Source organism: Lagenorhynchus albirostris, chromosome 12 (genome assembly GCF_949774975.1).
Source record: "Lagenorhynchus albirostris chromosome 12, mLagAlb1.1, whole genome shotgun sequence".
NCBI classification, from domain to species: Eukaryota; Metazoa; Chordata; class Mammalia; order Artiodactyla; family Delphinidae; genus Lagenorhynchus; species Lagenorhynchus albirostris.
In genome coordinates this window covers 1745048-1769495 of record NC_083106.1, presented here as the reverse complement: position 1 = coordinate 1769495, position 24448 = coordinate 1745048, and the positions used below count along the sequence as shown (strand labels likewise).

The 24448-nt window shown below is 51.2% G+C and overlaps 1 protein-coding gene across 10 annotated transcripts in view; it reads left to right on the top strand.

Moving 5' to 3' along the window:
• AFDN (afadin, adherens junction formation factor) overlaps positions 1–24448 on the top strand; it is a 138535-nt gene that overhangs the window by 100302 nt on the left and 13785 nt on the right. For all 10 annotated transcript variants that reach the window (XM_060168315.1, XM_060168317.1, XM_060168316.1 and 7 more), the window contains 8 exons: positions 1390–1476; positions 13725–13790; positions 13982–14055; positions 14430–14548; positions 15979–16173; positions 16758–16849; positions 17181–17366; positions 19547–20473. In XM_060168315.1, the coding sequence (XP_060024298.1) occupies positions 1390–1476; positions 13725–13790; positions 13982–14055; positions 14430–14548; positions 15979–16173; positions 16758–16849; positions 17181–17366; positions 19547–20473 (1746 nt within the window). The remainder of the gene's footprint in view (positions 1–1389; positions 1477–13724; positions 13791–13981; positions 14056–14429; positions 14549–15978; positions 16174–16757; positions 16850–17180; positions 17367–19546; positions 20474–24448) is intronic.

The window sequence follows — 24448 nt, the reverse complement described above, 5'->3', positions numbered from 1 at the left end:
GGTCCGTGTGCTACGTGCGACGGACGTGGCAGTCAGTCCCCTGGCCCTGACACCAGTGTGCCCAGGCCAAGATTCAGGGATTCTCGTCTGTGCAAAACAGCCACAAGTCTACTGAAGCTTTAGAAACTTCCTTGTGGTGTCCTAACTTATTCCTTACTCGAAACATTGTGCCTAGTACTTACCTGATTTCTAAGAAAACCAGAGTATGTAAGGTGACAACGCTTAATGTCAGGTGAACAGTGTGATGTGTTTTGTATATTAAATTCAAAGTAATTATTTTTGCTTAGTAGCAAACTTTAGATTTGAGCATCTCCAAAAATTGAATTAGTTGGTGATTGCTGTTACACCAAGTAGATCACATTTAAGTACCGATACAGTGAATGTGCCGCTAATACTCTTTACTAGCTGTTGTTCAGCTCATAGCAAGTAACAGCAGCAGCAATTTCTAATTCCCAGACGTCATAGAAAAACAAGTGCCTTAGATGGAATCACTGATTCTTTTCAACTTTCTAGTTGATTCATGGATCCCTGAGAAGATTTCAGGTCTTGATATTTTAAAAAGCTTTGTCACCTAATCTTATTTATTTCCCTTAAAATAGTATCATCCAGACTTTGGTTCTGAATTAACAAGCCATGTGTACAGTCACCACTTCTTGGCCACATGCCTGCATACTTACGTGTTTAACTGATTAAATTCTGTCAGCGTGGGCCCTGGGAGTTTCTTCTTCACTTTCGTTGGCTCTTTCACGTGCGGTAGGACACGTACAGGACATGGAACTTCAGTGGCTAATTTTACTTGCTCATGTGTTGGTGGATCTGTTCAAAAACTGGCCTGTCTCATTGGTCGGTAACTTACTCCCCGGCCACGGGCTTCACAGCATCATGCAGAACTTCGGGTCCCGCTGTCTGGAGCCCGTGGCCGCTGGATTTTTGCTGTTGAATTTCCTTAAGAGACAGAGATGTGAGATCATCTCTGCCGTCACTGTTTGTGCAGTCCTCCCCATAAACAGTGTAAAGTAAGTGTAAATTTCTTTTTTAAAAAACACCTAGTAATTGGCGCTGAAAGATAATAAGGTAAAAATGTAGTTTTATGATCAGGTTTTTCTCATGTGATAGTAATGCAAGGTTAGTTTTATTTTATAAATTAAGTTCTTTACATAACATTTAAATAGCATCTGTGATGATTCCTCTTTAAGGCTCTGGAGTCAAGACTATTGGTATTTACTTTTCCAGGTCACTCCAGGAGGAGTATCTGTGTTCGCTGATTTTTACTGTTTCCTTTTCCACTCTCCGTTGGTTTCCTCTCCCCACTACCGGAGAGAAAACGAGTGACCGAGTGGCGGTCCTTGCGTTTCAGGCCTGTGGTAAAGTCCTGTTTCCATCTCTTAGGCTCAGCCTCTGAGGAAAGAACCGGAAGTAATCACGGTGACCCTCAAGAAGCAGAACGGGATGGGCCTCAGCATTGTCGCGGCAAAGGTAGGACGGCACAGGTGGTGGCCGGGCTGCCAGCCTTCATTCTTGAGGCCTTGGACCAGCAGCTGTCGGGGCCGAGCTGCGCGTCCAGTTCTGCGTCTGGGAGGGGGCGAAGGCGTGGGAATGGAGCCCCGGGCTCGCTGCGTTCCCGGGGTGACTACTCCGCGGACGGGCCAGGGTGCGAGCTCCCCAAGCTGGGCAGGTGGTGCTCCCGGGGAGCCAGGGCGGGAGGGACCCGACACCCTGCTCCCGTGTCCGTGTGCAGCGGGCCCCCGGGTCCCTGGCCCCCCGCTGGCTGCAGCTCCTGGCAGCAGGGGTCCTAGAGGCCGCGAGCCGCGTGCACGCGCCACGCGGGCACTGCAGCAAGGGAGCACCGCACGGCACGGCCCTGTCTGGGGAGAGCGGAGGGGAAAGAGGGCCTTCGCTCATTTTGAAGACTCTCCGTTGACAGGTGGGGTGTTCTGTTTCTCAGAGAAACGAAAGGGTTTGGAAGGAAGAAGGGACATGGTGCAACCGAGACTGTAGGGCCTTGGTGTGCAGGAGGCAGTACAGCGCCAGGACTAAAGCAGCCAGAGGGCCTTGGTGTGCAGGAGGCAGCACAGCGCTGGGACTGAAGCAGCCAGAGGAGCTGAGCCTCTGCATTAGCACGTGGAAGGCAGGTGTGGTCTGGGGCACAGCATCACCTGGGCTCACCCAAGGAGGCCAAGGAGCCAGGCCAGAGCCTCGCAGGCCAGGACTCACGCTCACCCCTTCCAATGCGGTCCCGCTCGTGGGCCATGTTTCCCGCCTGTCGTGATCAGGTGGGCCCACAGCTCAGAACGCTGGGGGATGTGAGCGGGAAGTTACAGGCCGCAGACTGTTCTCCTCTTTGCTCAGCGAGTCCAATGCCCATTTTCAGGGCGGGAAAAAAGTTATTAGGATAAAAATTACCCCACCATACTCCAGTATACAGGAAAAATGTAACGTCCGCAGTTTCTGATTTTTACATGTATATATGTATATAAAAATCTTATTTCAGATACGTGTCTTACTTGAGATTTGAAATTCTCCTGATCTCTTTCAGTACAAAGCTACCTGTCTTCTGTAGGTTTAAGTAGGATCTACTTAAGTGTCTCTGGGCCCTTCCCTCTGGCCCGAGTCCTGAGCGTAGCGAACAGTGAGGCACCGCATGAGCGCCCCCCAAACCCCCTCTGGCCGGCCTCTGGCCTCGCCCGGCTGCCAGGTGTCCGTGGGCAGCTAGGACAAGGAGCCAGGCTGGGAGTCGCCGTCCAGCCTTGTCCCCGTGCCTGCGGTTGCCGGCGAGAGGCAGGAGCGAAGGGCGCTAGCCCCAGGGCTCCGCCGCGCCAGGTGCGTGGCCGGGGTCGGTGAAGAGCAGCCGCAGGAAGCCCTCTCCCTGCCAGCGCGGAGTCGGGGTCAGCGAAGGCCCCCGAGGAGATGCCTCGTGCGCTGGACCTCGGAGGGTGAGCCGTGAAACCTGGCGGAGGGGCGGGCACAGGCTTTGCGGCCCCGGGGCCAGCGCGCGGAGGCAAGGGGAGCCCTTGGAGGCGGCCCGAGAGCAGGCGAGGCCGGACGCCGGGCAGCAGGGTCTGCAGGCCCCCGTGGGGCCCAAGCGGGCAGACGCTCCGCTCCGCGGGCGTGTGGTCACAGCGGGAAAGCGGGCAGGGCAGTGGTCAGTGAGGCGTGTGGCCGGGTCCCCAGGACGCTGATTCCAAGAAGCCCGAGGGCTTGCTGCAGTTCAGGCTTTAGAGGGAGTAGCCACTGAAGGGCTCACGTAAGACGTGGTGGCGTCAGAGTGCAGTCCTGAGAGTTTATTCCTCCTGCCTTGGAGAGCGTGGTCCGGGGGGCTCAGAAGTGCAGCCAGGGGCTAGTGAGGGAGCTACGCCTGGTTTTGCAAGTGGGAGGAGTGTCCGCTCAGCGGGGGAAGGAGGTGGCGGCGGAGACGGAGGCCGGGCAGCCGCGGCAGCACGTTTACTTGTGGACCAGCGTGGCGTCGCTGGGACAGACACCCCTGCAGGCAGCCGGGCCCCAGCGCGTCCGCCGCTGCAGGGCTGCCAGCTTCCGGTGCGCCTGCCGGGCCCCGGCGCGTCCGCCGCTGCAGGGCTGCCAGCTTCCGGTGCGCCTGCCGGGCCCCGGCGCGTCCGCCGCTGCAGGGCTGCCAGCTTCCGGTGCGTCTTGGGCGCTGATGTGTATTCGTTGAATGGCAGCTTTCACCTTGGCTGTTGAACGGGGTGTGTGTAGTGAGTGGAAGAGAGAGATATCAGTGTATCCCGGGTCTGTCTGCAGCAGCTGGGCGTGTGGGCGTGTTTACTGAAGGTGGAGCTCCTGAAAAGGGGCACGTTTTGGCAGGGAGAGAATCGAGAGCTCAGTTTTGAGCGTGTTAGATTTGAGAGCTGGGTGGATGCCTGTTGAGCTGGGCAAGCGAGCACGTTTATCGCATGCATCGCCGGATACCCGAGTGTGGAACTCGGAGGGAGGGTCAGAGGCATAGGGTGCTCGAAGGGGGTAAGAGCAAGCTCTAGTAACCAGATGGCGTGCCGTTTTCAGGCATGAAAAAGTGTGTCAATGTCTGTTCTTACAATGAGACACGACTCCAGCAGTTCACCTGTGGACTCCATGGCTTTTTCTCCAGCAGAGCTGTAGTCTCTCTGGTGCTCACAAAGGAATGTTGAGCAGGAGTGAACAAGTCCTGTGATGGGCCCACGTTGCTGAAACGCCGCTCTGTGCCTGATGCCCGGCTAGGGCAGTGTCAGCCCTCATGACAGCGCAGGTGGCCTCGGGAGAGTCCAAGGCCGTGCGGCGAGCGCGGGCAGCCGGGGTGCTCGCAGAGCTCTGCGTCCTCCGTGGTGGGCGCCCGGAGCAGAGCGCTTCCCGCCACACGCTCAGTGCGCCCGCACCTCGCGTCTTGGGGAGAGGAGCCTGTGGGCGTTTCCAGCTGGTCCCTGAGGATCACGCGGTGCCGCCACCTGTCATTTTGTTCCTGTTAGACACAGAAGAGCCCGCGGCCGCCGTGTTGAATTTTACCCCCGTCACCCTTGCTTGCGTCTGTGATTTGGTCTTTTCCGTGAGCTCCTGCGGCCTTTGTGTTCGGCTCCGTTCTTCTTTACTTCTTCCTAATTAGCATGTGGCCTCGCGGCCGTGAGCCTGGGCAGGGTTCTGATGTCAGCCCGCCGACGCCCCTTCCAGGCTGCGGCTGTTTTATGGGATCCAGATGCCTTGGAACCGTCGTGCGCTGTCCACTCTGTGAAACCCTGCTTTGGGGACGTTTGGGGCGCTACTTCTCACTCAGCTGAGGGCCGGCACAGTGCTTGCTGTTTAATTTGGATTTTTTAAATAGCAACCGTTCCCTCCTTTTTATTTTTCTAGCTCTTTTTAAAGTTTGATAAAGTACAAAGTAAATGAAACTCTGAGCTTGCCCGGTTGCGTAAGAGTCCGAGTGTTGCACCGGTCTGGCTGCAGTTGCTCAGTGCCGTCCGGGTTGTGGCGTCCGGCTCAGCTTCGTGGTGGCGAGCCTTGGGAGGCCAGCTGTGTGCCACTGTGGCCACCGGGGGAGGTAGACGGTTGTGTTTCAGCTGGAGAAGCTGGTGCGCCCGAGAGGCCAAAACGTGGCTCTCTGTTGTCGGAAGAGCAGAGTCTGTGGTGAGTCTCTTCGGGGCCGTGGTGGACGCGGATGTTCTCTTTAGAGTCTGCTTTCCCTCCACGGTAACGTGCTTCAACCTGTCCGGGGTTCACTCGCCCGTGCAGCAGCCGTGTAAGGGAGCTCGTGATTACACACCCAGATGTTTACTGCTCTGTAGCTGAGCACTGTGGATTCCTGAGGTTCGTGAAGCTCTAAGGCTTCTGTGTACTTTTTATACAAGAAAACCCATTAATGTACCCCTGCCGGTTGTAGTGTAGTGAAAGTTGCTTGAGACACTGGTAGCTGCTGCTGCAGCATTTGCCCAGGACGTGCAGGAATCGCCACAATGCAACTTCTTCTGGGCCGCTTTAGGTGCTTTTTCCTGCAGGCTTTCTCCAAAGCCTGGTTTTTCTAAAAGTGAGCATAAAAGTGACAATTTGAAAGGTACTTAGGATATTTTACTGTTTTATTTAAAAATGAATGGTTAATTGAATCTTAGTTTGTGCTTTGACTATATACGGTTTTTAAGGCTTTAAATCTTAGCTTAAAACACAAAATAAAATTCCTGTGCCTTAAAAAGGAGAGGCTAAAAGCAGCGTTTATTGATCACACTGCCTTTTCACCCCTTAGAAAGCGGGTGTGAACTACAGTTTAAGGAATTTGAGACCTTCACCCTATGTTCCTTAGTGACCTTATTGGGACCAGGTGGGAAAGACCTAGTCAAAGAAATGAGTTGGGAAATTCTCAGTTCCCTTTTAAGATCAATTCCAAAGTACCAGGTGACTGCAATTTCTCCCGTGGACATGCCAGGAATAACTTTCCGTTAAGTTGTGCGAAACGACCGAGTGCCCTGCATGGCTGTTGGCTTATGAATTTGGAAACAGTGTTTTATATTTCTGTCCTAATAGTAAATTATATAAAAGAACAATGTTTTACCTATACATTTACAGCAGTGGCCTACGTGCAAACTTCTTGGGTCCACTGAAATAACTGAATTCAATTACAATATTAAAATAATGTAATCGGAAGAGTCACGTTAACCCTGTAAAGCAGAGCCCTCTTTTCACGTGGCGGTTGGTACACGCAGAGAACGACGGTATTTGCAGGGTCCCCGGGTGGAGGGATTGGCTGTGGAGCAGCCCAGTCTGGCGAGGCCCAGACAGCCCCGGGGCACCTGCCTGAGCCGTGCAGGAACCGACGGGTCACCTTCCTTGTCTCACTCTTGAGCCACAGACGCTCTGAGGCTCCTGGGGAAGCTGCCCCTTCACCCTGGAGAACCCTCCTCACGCCCTGGAGAACGCTCCTCGCACCCTGGGTCATGCGCCCACGCTTCCGGGCTCCAAGGCCTCCTGCAGCCCATCTGAACTGGGGTTCAGAATCAGTGTGGTTTGCTTCCTTTACTTTACGGAGAGTGAAAAGATAGATGACACAGCGTTGTTTGTTTGTGCTTTATGCAAACGGTAGAAGATGGGCAGAGCTGACCCTGGAGCGCGCGTCTCTGGCAGAAAGGGCGCTTACCACGCAAGTGCCGTCCGGGCTGCTAGGGTGGAGAGTGTCTCGGGTATGAGTTTGAAAACTGATTGTTTCAGAACTAAGGTAATGCCTACCAAAAAGAGAGAGCCTGACAATGTTTTAAAAACTCTAGTCTGAATTTTCGTAGTTTATGAATCAGAACTCTTGTCTGACTAGAACTAAAGCAGCTCCGAACACTGAGGAAGGGGCGGGTGGGCAGAGCGTTGTACTGAATCTGCCTGATGAGTTTTAAATACTCCTGGCTCTCAGGGCAGCCCAGCCCACTGATTGTTTGAAAGCCTTTCGCCAGGGTGCAGGCTGTTTCCACGCCGGGACCAATAGGCTGAATCCATGCTGCTGTGGCTGGCCAGTCTGTCTTCCTCCTGCTGCTGCCTTTGTTTTTTTTTTTTTTCGGTGGGGGCGGGGATTGTGTTTTAATGATGTTTTTATGCTGTAACTCATATCACACTCCCACACTCACTCAGACATTGCAGCTGGAATGTTTGAAGCGGGGTTCCTTCTGATTGAGTCTCTCTGAGCGGGAGGTGAGAGCACCTGTGCTTCAGTCTTTCCCAAGCTGCCTTAGACGATTTAGAGCAAACAAGATATTTGGGAGCAGCCTTTTCTAAACTTGTAGCCAGTTCTCATCAGATACATCAGGCAGCTGACCGACAGGTGCGTGTTTCTTTCAGTTCTGGGGAAAGCGCAGCGCGGCTTCTGCTGTCTGTCGTTCTGTTTGGGCATCATTTTTGTCAGCTGACCGCCGTTCTCTCGTGTACCTATTCTGCAGGTAAATTCCAGGTGTGGTGTTGCTTCACCCCCTTCAACCTCTGCCCTTTCCTTCTCTCCTCCTCCTCTCAGACTCCTTCTCCTCAAGCCTCCTTCTCCCTTTTAAGGGAAACGAGAGCAGCTCCAGGATGCACTTTAAGGTTAAATACTGAGACCACACAGGCGTGACCTGTGTTATTTCACTTTTACTGCTTTTTTCAGGACTGAGGATCTAGCCCTCTGCCTTCTTTTGTGCCCCTGGCTAGTGTGTGTGGTCCCCATTCTCTAACCTCCCGATACGTTAAAAGCCACAAATGCCAAACAGCAGCTCGAGTGCTGTACTGCGTGTTACCTCATCAGTGCCTCTGGAAGGGAAAGTGTGGTTTTGATTTTTTTAAATGGACTTTTACTATTTAATTCCAAAGTTGTGTCTAGTGAAATCCGTAATTCCTGATGCCTTTGGAACACATCACTGCTTTCCAGAAGGCAGTTTTTAAAAAGGAATTTGATTTGTCAGGTGAGGAATGGATAGTTCCAAAGGGTTATGCTTATTCTGTTCATTTTAATTTTACAAATAACATGGACCAAAAATACAATAATATCTTTTCAAATGCCGGTTTAGACAACTTTAGGCAAGTAATTCTTAAAATACTTTACTCTTTATATATTTATTTATCATACTGTGGTTCTCTTCTCATCGTTGGAAATCAGGGTGTATAATGTTGGCGTATATATTGTGTTGCAGTTAGACCTTGTTTTTACACAGTTATCTGCATAATTATAGATGATTGCTAGTATCTTTGGTTACTAATAACATAGGTATGCCATGAAAAGCTTATAGTTTTAGAGCAGTGATGTCCAATAGAAATAGAATACGTGGGCCGTGTAGGTAATTCAGAATTTTCTATTAGCTACATTTAAAAAAATAAAAGAAACTGAAATTAACTTTAATAGTGTGTCTTCTTTTATGTAGTTATGATTTCAACGTGTAGTCATATCAGTCGTTAGTGAGACATTTTAGATTCTTCTTTTGCGTACTCAGTCTTTGAAGTTGGGTGCGCTTTGCACTGAGCTACACGTTTCGGTCTGGACGAGCCGCATCCCAGCGCTCAGCAGCCCCTGGACCTCGTGGCTGCCGCGCCAGACACGCCTAACGTGCCTTCACCAGCGAGCGTCTGGAAAGCTCTCTGCATATATTCCTCTTGTTGGCTTTTGGTCAGTGCTTAGGCAGCTCATCCTTACATTCTTCTAATGACAGATGTGATGCCTTGGTACGTAGCAGCAAAAAGGTATAACTTGTGGATTCCGTTTTCATTTCTTAATTAGAAAAGTAGAATTACCATAAAATGAATTTTAATTTTGGGCGTATGTAAATAAAAGAGGAACTTAATAGAATATGTCGAGTAAGTTTTTTTAAAGTTCAGTCTTACCGGGCTAGTGTGTGCATTATTGTGTAGAAATGAGACATAAGTGGTTTAATATTTCTGGAGTTAATAAATTTTGCTTTATTCATTTTTTTATCATAGTCTATAACGTTCTTATTTTTATTCAGATGAAATGGGGTGGGAGGCAGAGCGCTCTGTAATGTTAAGGAACGATTATGTCTTTTCCAAGAGCTGACCTGTTCCCAATACAGATGGTAGTGGGTAGGGACCCACACAGCTCAGCAGCTCCCCGTCTCCCCAGTCACGGGGGCCGTTCCAGCCAGGGCTGCTCTGGCCAGATTGAGGCCTTGGATCACCTCAGCGTTGCTCAAAGATTGCGGTCTTTGGGGTGGAAAGTAACTAAACTATCCATGGCGATTTTATAGAGAGAGAGGGAGAGAGAGAGAGAGAGTGTAAGAAATTCCGTAGAGTTCTTTCATCTCCAGGTGGTATATTCATCTTTGATTTTGTTTTTCTAAAGTAGTTACCAGTGGGACTGTAATTTGTCTGTACAGCAGTTGCATTTACAGATTTTTATGGCCAGTTTATAGTCATGAGCTACCCACGAAGTACAGATAAGATTCAAATAAGGAGAGATGGGAGAGATCCAGCCTGGAAAGAGGGAAGGGCCTCCCCATAGAGACAGGCAGTCTGCAGAAAGGGACACGCTGACAGACGTGTAGGCAGAGTGCTCTGTTAAGTAAGGAATGTTCACTAGGTAAATAGTGCGAGGTTGAGACCACATTTGGAAGATTCAAATGCCAACCAAAGTTTGGATACCTCTTAGAGCAGCGGTCCCCAACCTTTTTGGCACCAGGGACCGGTTTCGTGGCAGACAGTTTTTCCACGGACTGGGGGGGTGGCCCAGGCGGTGATGTGAGCGGTGGGGGTGGATCAGAGCAATGGGGGGATCCGGAGCGGATTATGAAGCTTCCCTCGCTCGCCCGCAGCTCACCTCCTGCTGTGCGGCCCGGCCGTTGGGGACCCCTGTCTTCGAATATTACTTATGTATCTCCCTACCCCCGAGAGTCTTTTTAAAAGATCATGTTTTATCATGGTGCTTTGTTGATGACTTTTAACTAAAGTCAGTTTTTATGACGAACCTTCAGTAGAGCTTTTAGATGCTCGTGGTCTTCTGAATTGAGGTCTCTAATAATCATGACCTCTCGTTTCTTCCTTGTGACAAGGAAGCATAAATTGAACTTACTTGGAACTAAAAGGAGTGGCTGTGACTTAGAATTTAGGTAACTTCCCGTCATGCGAGGCAGTAAGTCCAGCAGTTCTTCAGCGCCATGCCTTCCTCGTCACCTGCTGCCTGACAGCGGTGGGTCCGAGTGTCTCAGAAATGCTTGAGGTTTCTAACTTTTTACACCAGTAGCTCCGCAGTGCTGTGTTGCCAGCTCCCAGATAACGCACATATCAGCTGCTTCTTAGCCTGCCAACGTATTCATTCAGTAAGATTCTGGATTTCCCCAGAGAGGGTTTTTAAAAGAAGGAGTTGACCCCGTTGTTGTAGCCTGACTGCAGGGATTTTGGGAAGCGGCCCTGGCAGGGAGCTAGGGGAGGAGCCGCCTGTAACCGTCTGAGGGAACACAGGAAATCCCATGGGAACGTGAGCCAGCGAGAGGTCGCATCCTGCCTGGCCTTGGCAAGGTGAGTGGGCCGGCAGGTGGGCCTAGGGGTCCAGTGATACAAGGATTTTGGCAGAGCCGTTGCATCCGAAAGTCGTTTTGTGTGGTGAGAACAGCATAAATAAAAGCAAGGACCTGGCAGCCGGGGGTGGGAGGGGGGATGTGCAGGGCAATCAGGTGGGCGTGGTGTGCTTGAACTTGAACTTGGGTGCCCACTGACAGATAGCTGGTGACCTGCTGGGTCAGGAGAGCTTTGTTGGAGGCGTGCGCTTCCGGAAGGGGAATTTTGTAAGGCAGGTTGGATAGAGGGGGCCAGCGGGTGAGTCTTAAGGAGAGTTTTCCTCATTTTGCCAGAATTTTTCTGAAATTTATAATGTAAACTAATGCTTGTTTAAAGATGTGACTTCAATAAAAAAAAATTTTAAATGATGCTCTCAAATATCTATTACAGGATCGGTTACTTGAATACTTAAACCTTAGATTTATTAAATTTCGTATTGCATGTAACGCGTAATAAATTATCTGTTTAAAAACATGAGGCTTTGGGGTTGTTTCAGTGCTGCTTGCAGCTCACGTGGAGTCTGCTGAATTCAGGCCTGCGTATTAGTTGTCTAAAATACAGAGCGGTCCTGAGATCCTAGAGCCCGGTAGTTAGTTACCCGCAGGCGTGTGATTACTGGTCTAAAGGAAGAGGTTGAAGACAGGAAGTAATAATGTAGTGAAGCTACAGTTTATCGTGGACGTGCAGCCGGGGCATCTTCCTGGAGGGAAAGCCGTGACTAACAGAGGCCCTGACGGGTATGCAGCGAAAAGCGCGTTTGCGAGTTCTTGGTTTATCCGGAGGAAGCAGAACAGCATTTTCATGGTTTTCTTGTACTTTCTATTTTGTGACTTTAAAAAGATTAAAGTTTTCTTATCACTTTAATTTGTCCAAATAAATGAGATTTTTTCCTTTATTAATAATAATCTTTCATACCAGAAATGGGGAGGAGGGCTTGATTTATTGTTTTAAAATATCCAGATATGTATTTGGTATTTTGTTTACATCAGTTACTAAAAGTACTGTCTTAATTGGTATTACTGCTAGAGATTTCTTTTGTCAAAGGTAGTAGTGATTGACTATCTTATTAAAAGTACAATTTTTATTATCTAAATTACAAGGACAGTATTGCATTCCCAAAAATTAATGCTTGTGAAAATGTAGTGTGTCCATTCACACTAAAAACTGGGATTTTGAAGTCTAATAGTCAGTCAAATAGAGAGCAGAAGAAAAAAGTAACTATGCTTTTAGAACCTTTCCCCCAAAATCTGGCCTTGTTACAAGGAAATAATCACGCAGTGTTTGCAGAAAAAGAGAAAGAGGGATTTTCAGTACCCCGGTCAGAAATATTATCTGACATCCGCAAAGAAAACTACTCTAGAATATGAGCTCCTTTGGGGGTGGGGACGCGGGGAGGTGTCTGTTTTGTTCGTTCACGTACCCAGAGAGCTTAGGGTGGTACAGGCATTCAGTGACTATTTGCGGAATGAACGCAGCTGTTATTCAAACAGCCCAATTAGGTAATTAGTCATAGATTACATCGAAGTATAGAATGTTATTTGAAGGAGTCATTTAATTAGGTAATATAGGAGGGGTGCCCACTTTAACAGATGGGGCAGGGGGGCTGCCCTAGAAGTAGTGTCCCACGGATCATCTTAGGCCTCAGGTTCAAGGCAACCATATTGGCACAAGGGAAGTCAGATGAAAGCTGTATTTATTGCTTTTTTGCTAAGCGATAGGCTAAAATTCAGAAAGTTCCCGTTTATTGAGTGACTATATATACATATACGTACACACACGTGTGTGTGTGAAATTTCAAATGTACCCAGAAAAGTACAGTATTTCCCCAGTATGCCAGTAATTTTTTACGTGAGGCAGAAGGGCCAGCTGAGTCCTCGGGGCATGTGGCTGGGTGTCTGGACCGGGCAGGAGATGTGTAATGAGGCAGGGTGGTGGATGTCGACGTATAGACAGACAGAAACGGAGAGGGGTCTTGAGGGGAACAGTCGGGAAACCTCAGCCAGAGGGTCAGGAGCTGCTGAGGAGAATACGGATTTTACTTACCGTGTGTAGAGCTTTTGTAGAATCAGCTCCCAGATAATGTAACCCCAGGAAACCTGGAGTGGAGCTGTTGTGTTGAGGCAGTGTGTATGGTCTTCAGAAAGAGGTAAGTGGTAGTTGCTCTTAGGCTCACAAAACGGCACCCCTGCTGGGTTTTCCCTGAGGCGGGAGGTTGGGCAGACTGCCCTCTTTCACCCTGTTCTGTTAACTAAAGGGAAAACTAAGTTTTCAAGTGGAAATTTGGGAGTTCCAGAGTGTTGTAGAAAATGGGTGTCAATTAAGTCATTGGTTGAACTATCTTTATACCTTTCTGTGATACCTTATGTTTTTGCTTTTGTGATACAATATTTCATAAGTACTGAGGTTCGAGCTGAGAAATACGTTCTCAGTTGTAGAATATTGGTAGTGACATCCAAATGACGTTTCATACGTATGAATGCTTCCTTTGGTGGCCCTAATAAATTATCTGAAATTCAGATGTTACGGTGTAGTTGTAACGTCCAAATATAGAACACTGGCGATTCTGTAAGGCAATTGTATCTATTTCTTACATCCGCCTCACAGAGGTTCCTTGCCCGTCCGTGATGTAACGTGCAGTGAAGCTAGTGCACGCGCGCGTGTGCGCGGGCTGGTGCTTGTAGTTCAGGACTTCCTTAGGGTTACAACGCGTGATCCTTAAATTGCAGCAGTGTAGAGCATTTTCTGCATAATTGTCTCTACCTAAGTCCCTCTTCTTGTTTGCCACAAGAAGGTTTTCCTTGTTTTGGATTTTAAACTTCAAGGGCGTAAGGGGAGGTGGGTAAGCTTTGGAACGCAGAAACCCTCTGGTGAGCTGCTCTTGTATCGAGGTGAGTAGCAGTGCTTGCTGCGAGCGTGGCCCACGTACACTTGTGCCGCCAGGACTCACCTCTGCCTGCAGGACTGCAGGTCGGTCGTGGTCACCTCGCCAGCTGACTGGTGATTGACTGATTTTTCAGAAGTAGTTTTTCTTAATTTGGAAAGACAAAGTAGGTGCATTTCCTGTTAGTTTCTTTATATTTACCGGAGTGTTAATTCTATTAATATAGTTTTCGCAATTCTAATTTTCATGTAAAAACAATAGCTAAGACTTTACTTACAGTCATCTATATGCATGTTTTATTTTTACGTTTCTTACTGTGTATTTTCAGTGCGGTGTTTTCCACCTTGTTTTTGTTTAGGGTGCTGGTCAAGACAAACTTGGAATCTACGTCAAGTCTGTTGTAAAAGGAGGTGCTGCTGACGTGGTGGGTATGACTCTTAAAGCGGCCAGCTCTCAGTGCGTCGTGTGTTTAACAGACGACATGCGATGTTCCGGCTGTTTTAGTCTGTGGAAAACCCAAGTCTGCGCGTACTTACCCGTTGGCTTCCTCTCCCCCCTTCTCCCTCTGCTGTCCCCCCCTCCTCTCCTGTCCGCATGCCTTCCGGGTGTGCTCAGGACGGGCGGCTGGCTGCAGGTGACCAGCTCCTCAGCGTGGATGGACGGAGTCTGGTAGGACTCTCTCAAGAAAGGTATCGTTTCTTTATTTGTTTAAAGCTTAAGAAGAGCACTTTTTAGGGATATTTCATATTAAATTTTGGAATTGGAAGACGAAAAACCATGCTAAAAACTATGCCCTTCCTCTCTAAGTGTAAAAGTCTTAGGGTACGTGAAAATTATGTATTTTAGTCTGAATACGTTTCTTTGACTCTTAGCACTTGCTGAACTTTCTGGAAGTCATCTACTGTTCTTATTGATAGTCAGAGGGAGGGAGTCTGTCAGAACTTGACTCAGGCTGGCGGGTGAGGCCGGCGGGCGTGCTGGCCTCGCCCTGACCGCAAGCTGCCGTGGTGACAGGACGGGCGCCTGAATCACTTCTCTTACAGCCGTGGTGCTCTCTTCCCAGGGCAGCAGAACTGATGACAAGGACAAGCTCCGTGGTGACGCTGGAAGTAGCAAAGCAAGGAGCCATTTATCACGGTCTCGCTACCCTGCTCAATCAGCCGTCGCCCATGATGCAGAGAAGTAAGGACTGCGGGTCGCCGCCGCCCCCATTGACTGCTGCCAGTCGTAGCCCATGCTTACTGATCACCTGCCGTGTGCCAGGCTTTTTCCGGTCGTGGCCTCGTCTAATACTCACAGACCCTGTGGAATAGGCCCTGTTGTCGTTACTACCCCGGTTTTAAAGAAGGACGCGAGGCTGAGCGCGGTGCCCAGGATTACTAGATCGTGGGCTGCTGGGGCCGGTCGCGCTATGGTGGTGGTAGTTTATTAGGGCCTCCCCCCCGCAAGAGCCACTGACAACGTGCACACGCCTGGTGACTGCAGGGGACCCCGCACGTTCCACACGCCCGCAGCACTCGGGGCACTTGGTCGGTAGTAAGTGGAGGAATGACTTTTCATCTTTGACAGACAAACACACACGGGATATAAAGCCTTCAAAGAACAAGTAGAATCCTCTCCCGAAGGAATGTTTACACGCGTGTGTACGAATAGTTGTTTCAGTCTTGCGTGCCCTGAGATAGGGCATGACTGTTATGTAGAGAGTTCACTTTAACTAAAAAGCTCAGTTTTTGAATAAATAATTCGTTGGTGGGAACCGTGGTTTTGTAGTACATCAAAAACCTCAGAATAAAATCAGTATAAATGTGGGGCTTTGTAAAGAATTAGTTGAGAAACCAGGGGAAAACCATTATGATGCCCATTGTCTGTGAAATCCCCACATACTTTGCATGTCCTTGGCTGGCTGTGTACCTCCCCAGAGCCGGTGCCCGGGGCGAGCCCGGAGCCCATGCCTAGTAGTGACTGCAGCCGAAGCGCTGAGAGCCTGGGCCAGACAAACACAAGGCCTCCGCACGGCACTGCGGTTTTGCTTTGTTCATGACATGGTACTTAGCATATTGGTTGTCTGATGTCTTAGTTTATAGTCACTTGAAAGAAGCAGACTAGATGATGAGTTTAGGACCAACGGGGGAAACTACTGGAATAAATAATAGGTCAGGGCCGTTGAGTGAGAGGACAGGAAAGCTAAAAAGTAAAGAGTGAGTAATCACAGCGGTGACACAGCGGTTCCCGATGCGGACAGCAACCCTGCGTGATTAAAGGAATTAAGACACATTTTAAAAACTGAGGGAAGCGAGTTGATGTTTCAGCCAGAAGAGTCACTTTAACAGTAATCCTGGTGCCTAAGCAGGTACGCTAGTGAGAAAATGAGCTTTGAAAGAGCAGTTTCTCTCGTCAGTGACCCTTAAATGTTGCTTCCTTTGAAAACTGCCTAGAGATTCTTCAGAAAGATTTTACTTTTATATAAAAATCACCTCATTTCTTCTGGTAGAAACAGATTCTTACTTGTGGAGTTTTAAGTATTTGTAGCTTCACCTTTCCTTTAAGACTAAGCGGTGTTTAAGATAAGATCTTGAACAAAGGAACAGGTCTTGAAGGCGTTTTGATTTCAGTTTCAGATCGTCGTGGATCAGGTAAACCCCGACCAAAGAGTGAAGGTTTTGAGCTCTATAACAATTCAGCTCAAAACGGGTCCCCGGAGAGCCCTCAGATGCCTTGGGCAGAATACAGCGAACCAAAGAAGCTGCCTGGCGACGACAGGCTGATGAAAAACAGGGCTGACCACCGCTCCAGCCCCAACGTCGCAAGTAAGAGGAGCCTCGCGGCCCTTCTCCCGTCGAGACGCGCGCCCCGCCACGTGCCCGCTCACAGCCAGAGGGAGGAGGGCGCCCCGGCTTTGCTGCGCGTTAAAAGAACATTATTACCTGCGTAGATTAGCCACCTGGGATGTGTTTTTCATGAAAGGTGCTACAGCTAAGGTGCTAACAGGAAGTAAAAACTAGTCCGGGAACGTCGATTCCTGGATGCTCCGGGCAGGTACACTGATGAGGGGGGAGCACAGGTTGCTGGATGCCCCGTGGGGCAGCAGACAGTCTTTATGGTGTTAAAGGGTTGTCAGCAGGAAGCAGCAGCTTCCTGGGAGGAGACATGCCCCAGATACCAGGTTCGCAGATACAGCTTCGTGGCTCCGGGCTCTTGATGATTCAGGAGGCGGGAGTGGGCGAGGTGAGCCGTCACCTCCACGCGCCTTGTTTCTGTGTCTGTGCTCTCGACACCTCGCTGGCGGCGTGCAGGTGCCCGGCGCGCGGTTACCGCCTGTAAAGAGCTCTCGCGATGTTACGTCGGGCTTGTTTATTTAACATTAGCTTTCTTTCCTGTTTTCCACCAACAGATGAGCCCCCTAGTCCCGGCGGGAAAGGCGCCTATACCTCTGGGACAGCGGCCAAGATAACGTCCGTCTCCACTGGAAACCTCTGCGCTGAGGTCTGAGACGTGAGCACACAGATGCTCCGACAGCAGACCCTTGGGTTCCCCCAGGGGGCCTGAGTTATCTAGGAAAATGTTCTCACGGTTTCTGGTTCCTGAGTGTTTGGGTTTTGAATTTTTAATATAATGGGTAATGAGCTTTCAGTTAGTAAGTCGGGGCAAAATAAAATGTTTTTTAATTATTCTCGGTACAGGATCCAACACTTTAAATTTTTAACACCGTTTGTAAAATGCACGGACCCTGCTTTAAAAGCGGGCCTTGGAAGTTAGATCGGTCTGCGGTGCGGACTGCGGAGAGCTCAGCTGCCTTCCCTCTGCCCGTCTGCAGGAGCAGACCCCTCCTCCCCGAGCCGAGGCCTACCCCATCCCGACGCAGACCTACACCAGGGAGTACTTCACCTTCCCGGCCTCCAAGTCCCAGGACCGCACGGCTCCTCCTCAGGACCAGTGGCCCCGTTACGAGGAGAAGCCCCACATGCACGCGGACAGCAGCCACTCCAGTACTGCAGTCCAGGTGAGAGGGGCGGGGTCCCGACACGTCCTTGGCCCTCGAGGGGACCAGCTTGCGGGAGAACGGAGGGATTTCCGGGGCACAGCTGCCATTTTCTGCAGAGCAGCACTGCTGGTCCTCTCTTTGTTTCTCTCGGGTTTCGTGGTCACCTGAGGAAAAGAGGGCATAGGAGGGAGTACTGAGCGTGAAAGGTGGTTCTCTGCTCTCTTGCTGAAGGCTTCACTAGGGTCTGTAGGCGAGGCTCACTGATCCTGGAGTGGGGCGGGGGGGGGAGCAGGAGGCGTCCCCGGCACTCGGCGCGCACCGGCGGCTGTTCCAAGCCCCGGGAAAGCTGAGACGGCCGTGGTCCCGCCCGTGAAGCTGAAGCTGAAGCTGGGGTGGGACGCTCACCTAGACCGTAATCACGGGAGCTGGGTTCTGAGCTGAGGGTACGAGGCGCGAGGAGGGTTGCCTCGGCAGGGGCAGCGTGAGCGAGGCCGGGAGGAGCCCCGTCTGACGGGCCCGGGCACGAGTCGCCTGGCTGTTCTGTTCGCCCTGAGGCAGACCTCCTTCCGTGCGTGGAGGCACGGGGGTTGGACAGCGCCAGGGACCTGCATGCCTACGGCCTGTGAGTGCTGTTTGCCTCGGCCTCCCAGCGTGGGTAATAAGCACCGGAGGAGGGCCAGGGAGCTGAAGGGTCACTTACGTGGATGGTGAAATGACCGAGAATTGGACAGGACTTATCGCAGGGGGGCGGTGAGTGGGCACCAGCAGCGAAGTGAAGTCCTCGAGGAAAGCGAAGGGTGGCCTTGTTGTCACTGGGCTGCGAGGGCTAGCGGGCGTGTGGTCTGGATGCACCAGCTCCAAAGCTTTGTACTCGAGAAGCGCCGTCCACACGCAGCAGGCAGTCTGGCCGTGCTTTCATGTGAGCTGCAGGTCGTGCGCCCAGTAGTCAGAGAGCTGTGCTTCTGCGCCCACGGCAAAGCTGTAGAAAATGTGGGAAGTACATGTTCCATTTTTCTAGCAGGCTGCTGGTTTTTCAAGTGATATATTTCATTTTTTTGTTCTTGGTGTGCCTTTTGAGAAAAGGGAAATAGTTTATTTTCCAGATTTGTGTCTTCAATTTCTACTCATTAATAGGGCTGGAAAGAAAACTGTTTGGCTGGGACATCATTCATAGCAGATCATTTTCTGGGGGCTTCCCTGGTGGCTCAGTGGTTGAGAATCTGCCTGCTAATGCAGGGGACACGGGTTCGAGCCCTGGTCTGGGAGGATCCCACATGCCGCGGAGCAACTAGGCCCGTGAGCCACAACTACTGAGCCTGTGCGTCTGGAGCCTGTGCTCCGCAACAAGAGAGGCCGCGACAGTGAGAGGCCCGTGCACGGCGATGAAGAGTGGCCCCCGCTCGCCGCAACTAGAGAAAGCCCTCGCACAGAAACGAAGACCCAACACAGCCAAAAATTAATTAATTAACAACTACCCCCAGCATCTTAAAAAAAAAAAAATCATTTTCTGTCGCATCACGCCACTTTCAGACATGCCTCTTCCACGCGCAAGACTAGCCTCGGAAGCAGGTGTACTCTGTTTCGTGCATGTGCAGCGGGCGTGTCCCTCAGATCATCCCGCCGCCTTTCTGAGACTCGGGTACAGGCTCATCCCTCCCCGCCGCGCCCGGCTCTGTCTGTGCGCTCGTGGGCCCGTGGGCCCGTGGTCAGCTGGCGGGACTCGGAAAGTCGCGGATGGATCACGTGGCTAGGATTTGATAATTAGTCTGAATGCTAATTAGAATTTTACTGCAGAGAAGTAGTTCTTGTCGCTCTTCGCGACACAAGACTAAGCACATTCCTCTGCTCACGGTCAGCCCCGTGTCTGGCACCGCAGTGCAGACGCCCGTGAGGCCCCAGAACAAGGACGGTGCCGGATGTGGAGAGCCCGAGCCTTCGTGCATTTCGCTGTTTGGCCATTGATGTGGACAGGACGCGCCGCTTTCCCTTTTCCCCTTTAGCTTTCTAACAGATACAGACGTCCTCTGGGAAAGCACCGTCGCGGGATTAGCGCTGGGTGCGGGCAGCCTCGGCCCGTCCTGTGCGCTCACCGCACACTTTCCCTAACACTCCTTTCTTCCTGAGCTGAACTGTTTATGTACTTTCAGTAACTTCCGACGGTGGCTGAAACACAACGGTTTCCCGTTTTCTTTTTCCAGCGCGTGACCCGGTCCCAGGAGGAGCTCCGGGAGGATGTCGCGTACCACCTGGAGCGGCAGAGGGTGGAGGCGGCGATGGAGCGCAGGTCTGACGGCGGCGACGCGTGGCTCAACCAGGGCTCCTCGCTGGGCTCCAGCACCTCCAGCCAGGAGCACCTGGGCCCCCCTTCCAAGGCGGGCACCCCCGCGTCCACGCTCACCAAGAGCGGCCCTGGGCGCTGGAAGACCCCAGCCGCCTCCCCGCCGGTGCGGACCGACCCGCCCCCCGGGCACTACGGCGATGGGGACGGAGTCCCCGCGGACTCGCCCCTCCCGCCGCCTCCCACCGGCGCCCAGGCGGCTGCAGAGCGGAAGAAGCGGGAGGAGCAGCAGCGCTGGTACGAGAAGGAAAAGGCGCGCCTGGAGGAGGAGCGCGAGCGCCGGCGGCGGGAGCAAGAGCGCAGGCTGGGCCAGCTTCGGGCGCAGGCGCCGCCCCCCGGGCCCCCGCCCCCCGGGCCGCCCTCGCCCGCCGCCCCGCCGGCCCCCGCCCGCGCCCCGGACACCGTCATCCGGGAGCTGCAGCCCCAGCAGCAGCCGCGCACCATTGAGCGCCGGGACTTGCAGTACATCACGGTTAGCAGGGAGGAGCTGGCCTCGGGGGACAGCCTGTCCCCCGACCCCTGGAAGCGCGACGCGCGGGAGAAGCTGGAGAAGCAGCAGCAGCTGCACATCGTGGACCTGCTGAGCCGCGAGATCCAGGAGCTGCAGGGCAAGGCCGAGCGCTCGGCCGAGGAGAGCGACCGCCTGCGCAAGCTCATGCTGGAGTGGCAGTTCCAGAAGCGGCTGCAGGAGTCCAAGCAGAAGGACGAGGACGACGAGGAGGAGGAGGACGACGACGTGGACACCGTGCTGCTCATGCAGCGCCTGGAGGCCGAGCGCAGAGCGCGGGTAACGGGGCCGGGCGGGCGGGTGGGCGGGCACGCGGCTCGGGCTCCCAGCCTCCGCGGGGCGTGGGCGTGGCCGGAGCTGCTGTCCTGCGGCGCCGGGGCGAGATGCTCTGGGCACGAGTGCTGGAGAGGCGCTGGTTCTGCGCGGTCCGACGGCGCTTGACAGCTGTGGGGCGCCCACGGGCTGCGGCCGGCTGGCTGGCACGTGGGTGGAGAAGACGCGTTAATAACCGGTGATCACCGTGATCAGGGGTTGGCAACGTGTCTTTCAACGGCTGCAGAGTAAACGTCTCTCAGGCTCTGTGGGCCGGACAGGCTGTTAACTGCCCCGCTCTGCCGCCGTCGCCGGCACACGGAGGCAGGCGTGCAGTGCCCTGAAGCTTCATGCCGGGACGGGCTGCCCCTGGTCTCCATGGTCCGTGCTCCCCAGGGGTAGCAGAGGAGCGGTTCACAGCTCAGGGTCAGGGCCGGCGTCACGGCCCAGATAGAGGGAGACTCTCGAGTGTTATTAAAGTGCTAAGCAATTATATTTCAGTGGTAGCTTAAAGGGAGTGAGAACTTAGAATTTTATTCATGGTTCTCCATGTTATAAAAATAACTTCTATTCCTTTTGTGTCGAGTCAAAGAAGAAAACTTAAATTTATATTAGTTTAATGCAGTCGCTTGTTGAAGTGCCGCATCTGAGATTCTCTGTTACCCTGTGTATCGGGACAGTTGTTGACAGAGAAGCATTTACTGGTATTAACTTGCAGTGAGTGCTAGGGACTATTTTACGTTAACGCACTTCAGTGATTTTTTTTTTTTCAGATATAATGCAGTATTCTGAGAAAAAACAGCAAAGGGCATGTCCTTTTTGTCTTTTGGATTTTGTTTCTAATTCCACCTCTGATGTCATCTGTACTGGAGACCTAAACCAAGGGTCTCCTGTCCCGTCAGACCCTTGAATCTTTCCAGCTCAGGATGAAATTCAATCCTAGACCCTTGGCAGTGAGTGCCTTGAGCCGGCACTGTGATGCCTTTTCACTTTGCTCTGTGAATTATTTTCCTGGAATGTCACCGCACACACTTCTTGTTAGCTCTGTGTTCTCAAGCAGACGTATATGTAACTTGGTCCAAAATTCAGCTGGAATTCCTCTGAGGAAACTTAAATTTCTTAAGTGAAGGTCTAAATGGTAAACATTACATTGTTTTATTGGTAGTTTCCAAGTCATCAGTAGTAAACGTCCTCAAAAACAACTGCATTTACCATCAATACTGTTTTGTTTGAAAGAGCAGCTGTTTGATGAAGGACTGATTATTTTCCGCATAAGGATCCTTTGAACTATTTCCACTTTCTGGTCAGCACTCTGGCCCGTCTGTAGGTGGTTAGCTGTGTGCCCGTCACGGCCGCCACCCCTGCTCCACCCGGGTCCTAGTGGACGCGCTGCAGGTGGGCTCCCCGAGAGGCTGCTGCGGCCGTGGCCCTGGGGCTCTGTCCCCACAATGCGAGGCAAGAAGGCTTACCTCTGACGCAGCCTTAGCTCTGAATCTAAAGCTGATGTTTATGGTGAATAAGTGGACGTCATTAATACTTACTGTTGAGGGAGAAGTTAGAAACCACGTTGCAGTATTCCTATAATTATGCTTTCCTCTGAAGGCTAAAATTTTATTGAATGTCTCTCAGTTTTTCCAAATGATTAAAAAACACTGAATATTTCAAAGCCTCTTAGTATGAATGACGATAGTTTAAAGTATCTGTGTGTTTTATCATTACTTATTTTAAGATTAATATGTTAGTCTCCAAATAAGAGAGCTAAGGGAAATTTTACTCATTTCAGTTGTTGTGTGTCTTAATAATAAAGCTCAAGGATTTAATACCATGCGGGCATTTTTCTATTTCTGAATACTGGAAATTGGTCTGTAGTTTCCGTACTTTTCTCACTGGGTTGTCCTTCAAACACAGATGGAGCATGGGAACCACAGATACGCTGGTGGCGGATACAGATCTAAACTGAACCTTTTTTTCACGCTTCATCTTTCTTTTTTTTTTCCTTCTCTGTTACCTGCAGCAGACTGCTATGCCAGCAATCTCTGTTCTAGATTTGGTATGTTCTTGTTTCTTTCCCTTGGGTACTTTTTTCCTGTCTTGATTTCCTTTTTTTCCTTTTAGTGGTGGTGGTTTTATGTTTTCAGTAGATCTGGTTCTCAGGGGTGTCCTAGATCAGGATCTGTAGTTCCCTGACTCTAGAAGCATGCTTTTGAATGTGTTTAGATTTAGTTATTCTTTGCTTTTTCTCTGTTACTTTTTAACTGTTACTTACTGTTTGTTTATGGTTTTGACCTTTACTCAGTTTTAGTCATAAAATTCGTACTCTGTATTCTTACGTACTCATAAATACATAGGCAAATGAGAAATTTTGCAGTGAGTAATCTATTTTTTTCTTGTCACATTAGAAATACGTTTTAAGTATTCATTATTAGAAGCTCAGTTCAACTGGTATTGACATTGTTTGCCACTTAAGATGTAACTGTCTAGGGTGTAACTGTCTCTTGGCAGAGAAAGAGGAATTTCCAGTAAACGTTTAGTCTGTGTTTTCTTCAATAACACCACATGATTTTAGTTTAGTTTATCGGCTATACCAGTTCATTGCCAAAAAATACTTGAGGTCGCATTCTGCTGTAACTGTGATGCGTTTATGTCCATATTGGGGAAATTGAGTTGGTCATTTAGCACCCTCGTGCTTGAGGGCGGTACCTCTCGCGGCTGCCAGACACTCGTGCTCTGGTGTATTGATACTGACTTTAAGTCAACATTTGTTAGTCAGCTTTTAAATGATACAAGGCCAGTATCTGACACTACTTTAAAAAAAATCTCTGAATCCAGGTTTGACTCTAATGGCCTTTTCACCAAGTAACAGCCCTCCTTTTTTTGTTTTGTTCTTTTTTTTTCAATTTAAATGGCATGATGGCAGCGCCACTCCAAAGGGAAACCTTTCTTGAAAACATCTCTCCTCGATGACTGCGAGGCATGTTTTCTGGGCTTTGTGTTTTTCTCCGTATGAGACAGAGACGAGAAGTATCTGCTTCTTTCCCTGCCTCTCTGTGTGTTAAGGTGTCCGTATGGAAGGGGGTGGGAGACACCAGTCAGTCCCATTGTCTCTTCAGGTACCAGGTCCTTGTCACACGCGTGCAGGCCAGGCAGCCTGGGGCCTCAGCTTTGAGATGCGCCGACTGAGGCCCCGAGAATCCTGAGTCGCGGGGGGGGGGGGGGGGGGGGGGAGCGTGGTGGTGACAGGTGAGTGACAATACCCAAGGGTAAAGGGTGCACTAAGATTTTTATTTCAAAGGCGTAGTTCGGGGTTTTCTTCCTTTAAAAGATAATTATTTCGAGTGCTGATGTTGACGGTAAGCACCGTGTTTCCGAGCATTTCTTAGCCTGATTCCCCAGCAGAAGTTGAGCTCTTGCCTTGTCCCGGGGGCTGTTAGGCACTGGCCCCCCGGGGACGATGGGGACCGGGTACAGGCGTGTGCCCGCTTGTGCAGGGCCCCGCCCGTGCGGTCTGTAAGGCCTTTCCTTAGGCTTTGTCCCGGGATATTTACGGTGACGCGTGGGATAAATGGGAGCTTCGGCGAGGTGGCGAGGCTGCCCTGGCGGCTCTGGTCCCCGGGTCCCTGAGTGCCCGTCGCCCCGCGTGGGCCCAGGGCCGCCCTCCCCTGCGCTCACCCACCTCCTCCCGGACCCGAGCCTCCCGTGCACTTGCGTACGGGACTGGACGGCGAGCTGCCGTCTGCTGCACCTGCAGCTTCCCCGCCGCGCCCGACTCTCCCAGTCGCCCAGTCTGGGGAGCCTGCGGTTGCCATGGCGCCTCTCCCCTCCCTGCAGAGGGATTCCCAGCTTCCTGGGAAGCTGACCACCTGCAGAGTGGCTCGCTCGCCCCGGGCCCGTGCTCCCTTTGCAGACTCTCCTGCACACGGCCGCCGCCGCCCGGCAGGTCGC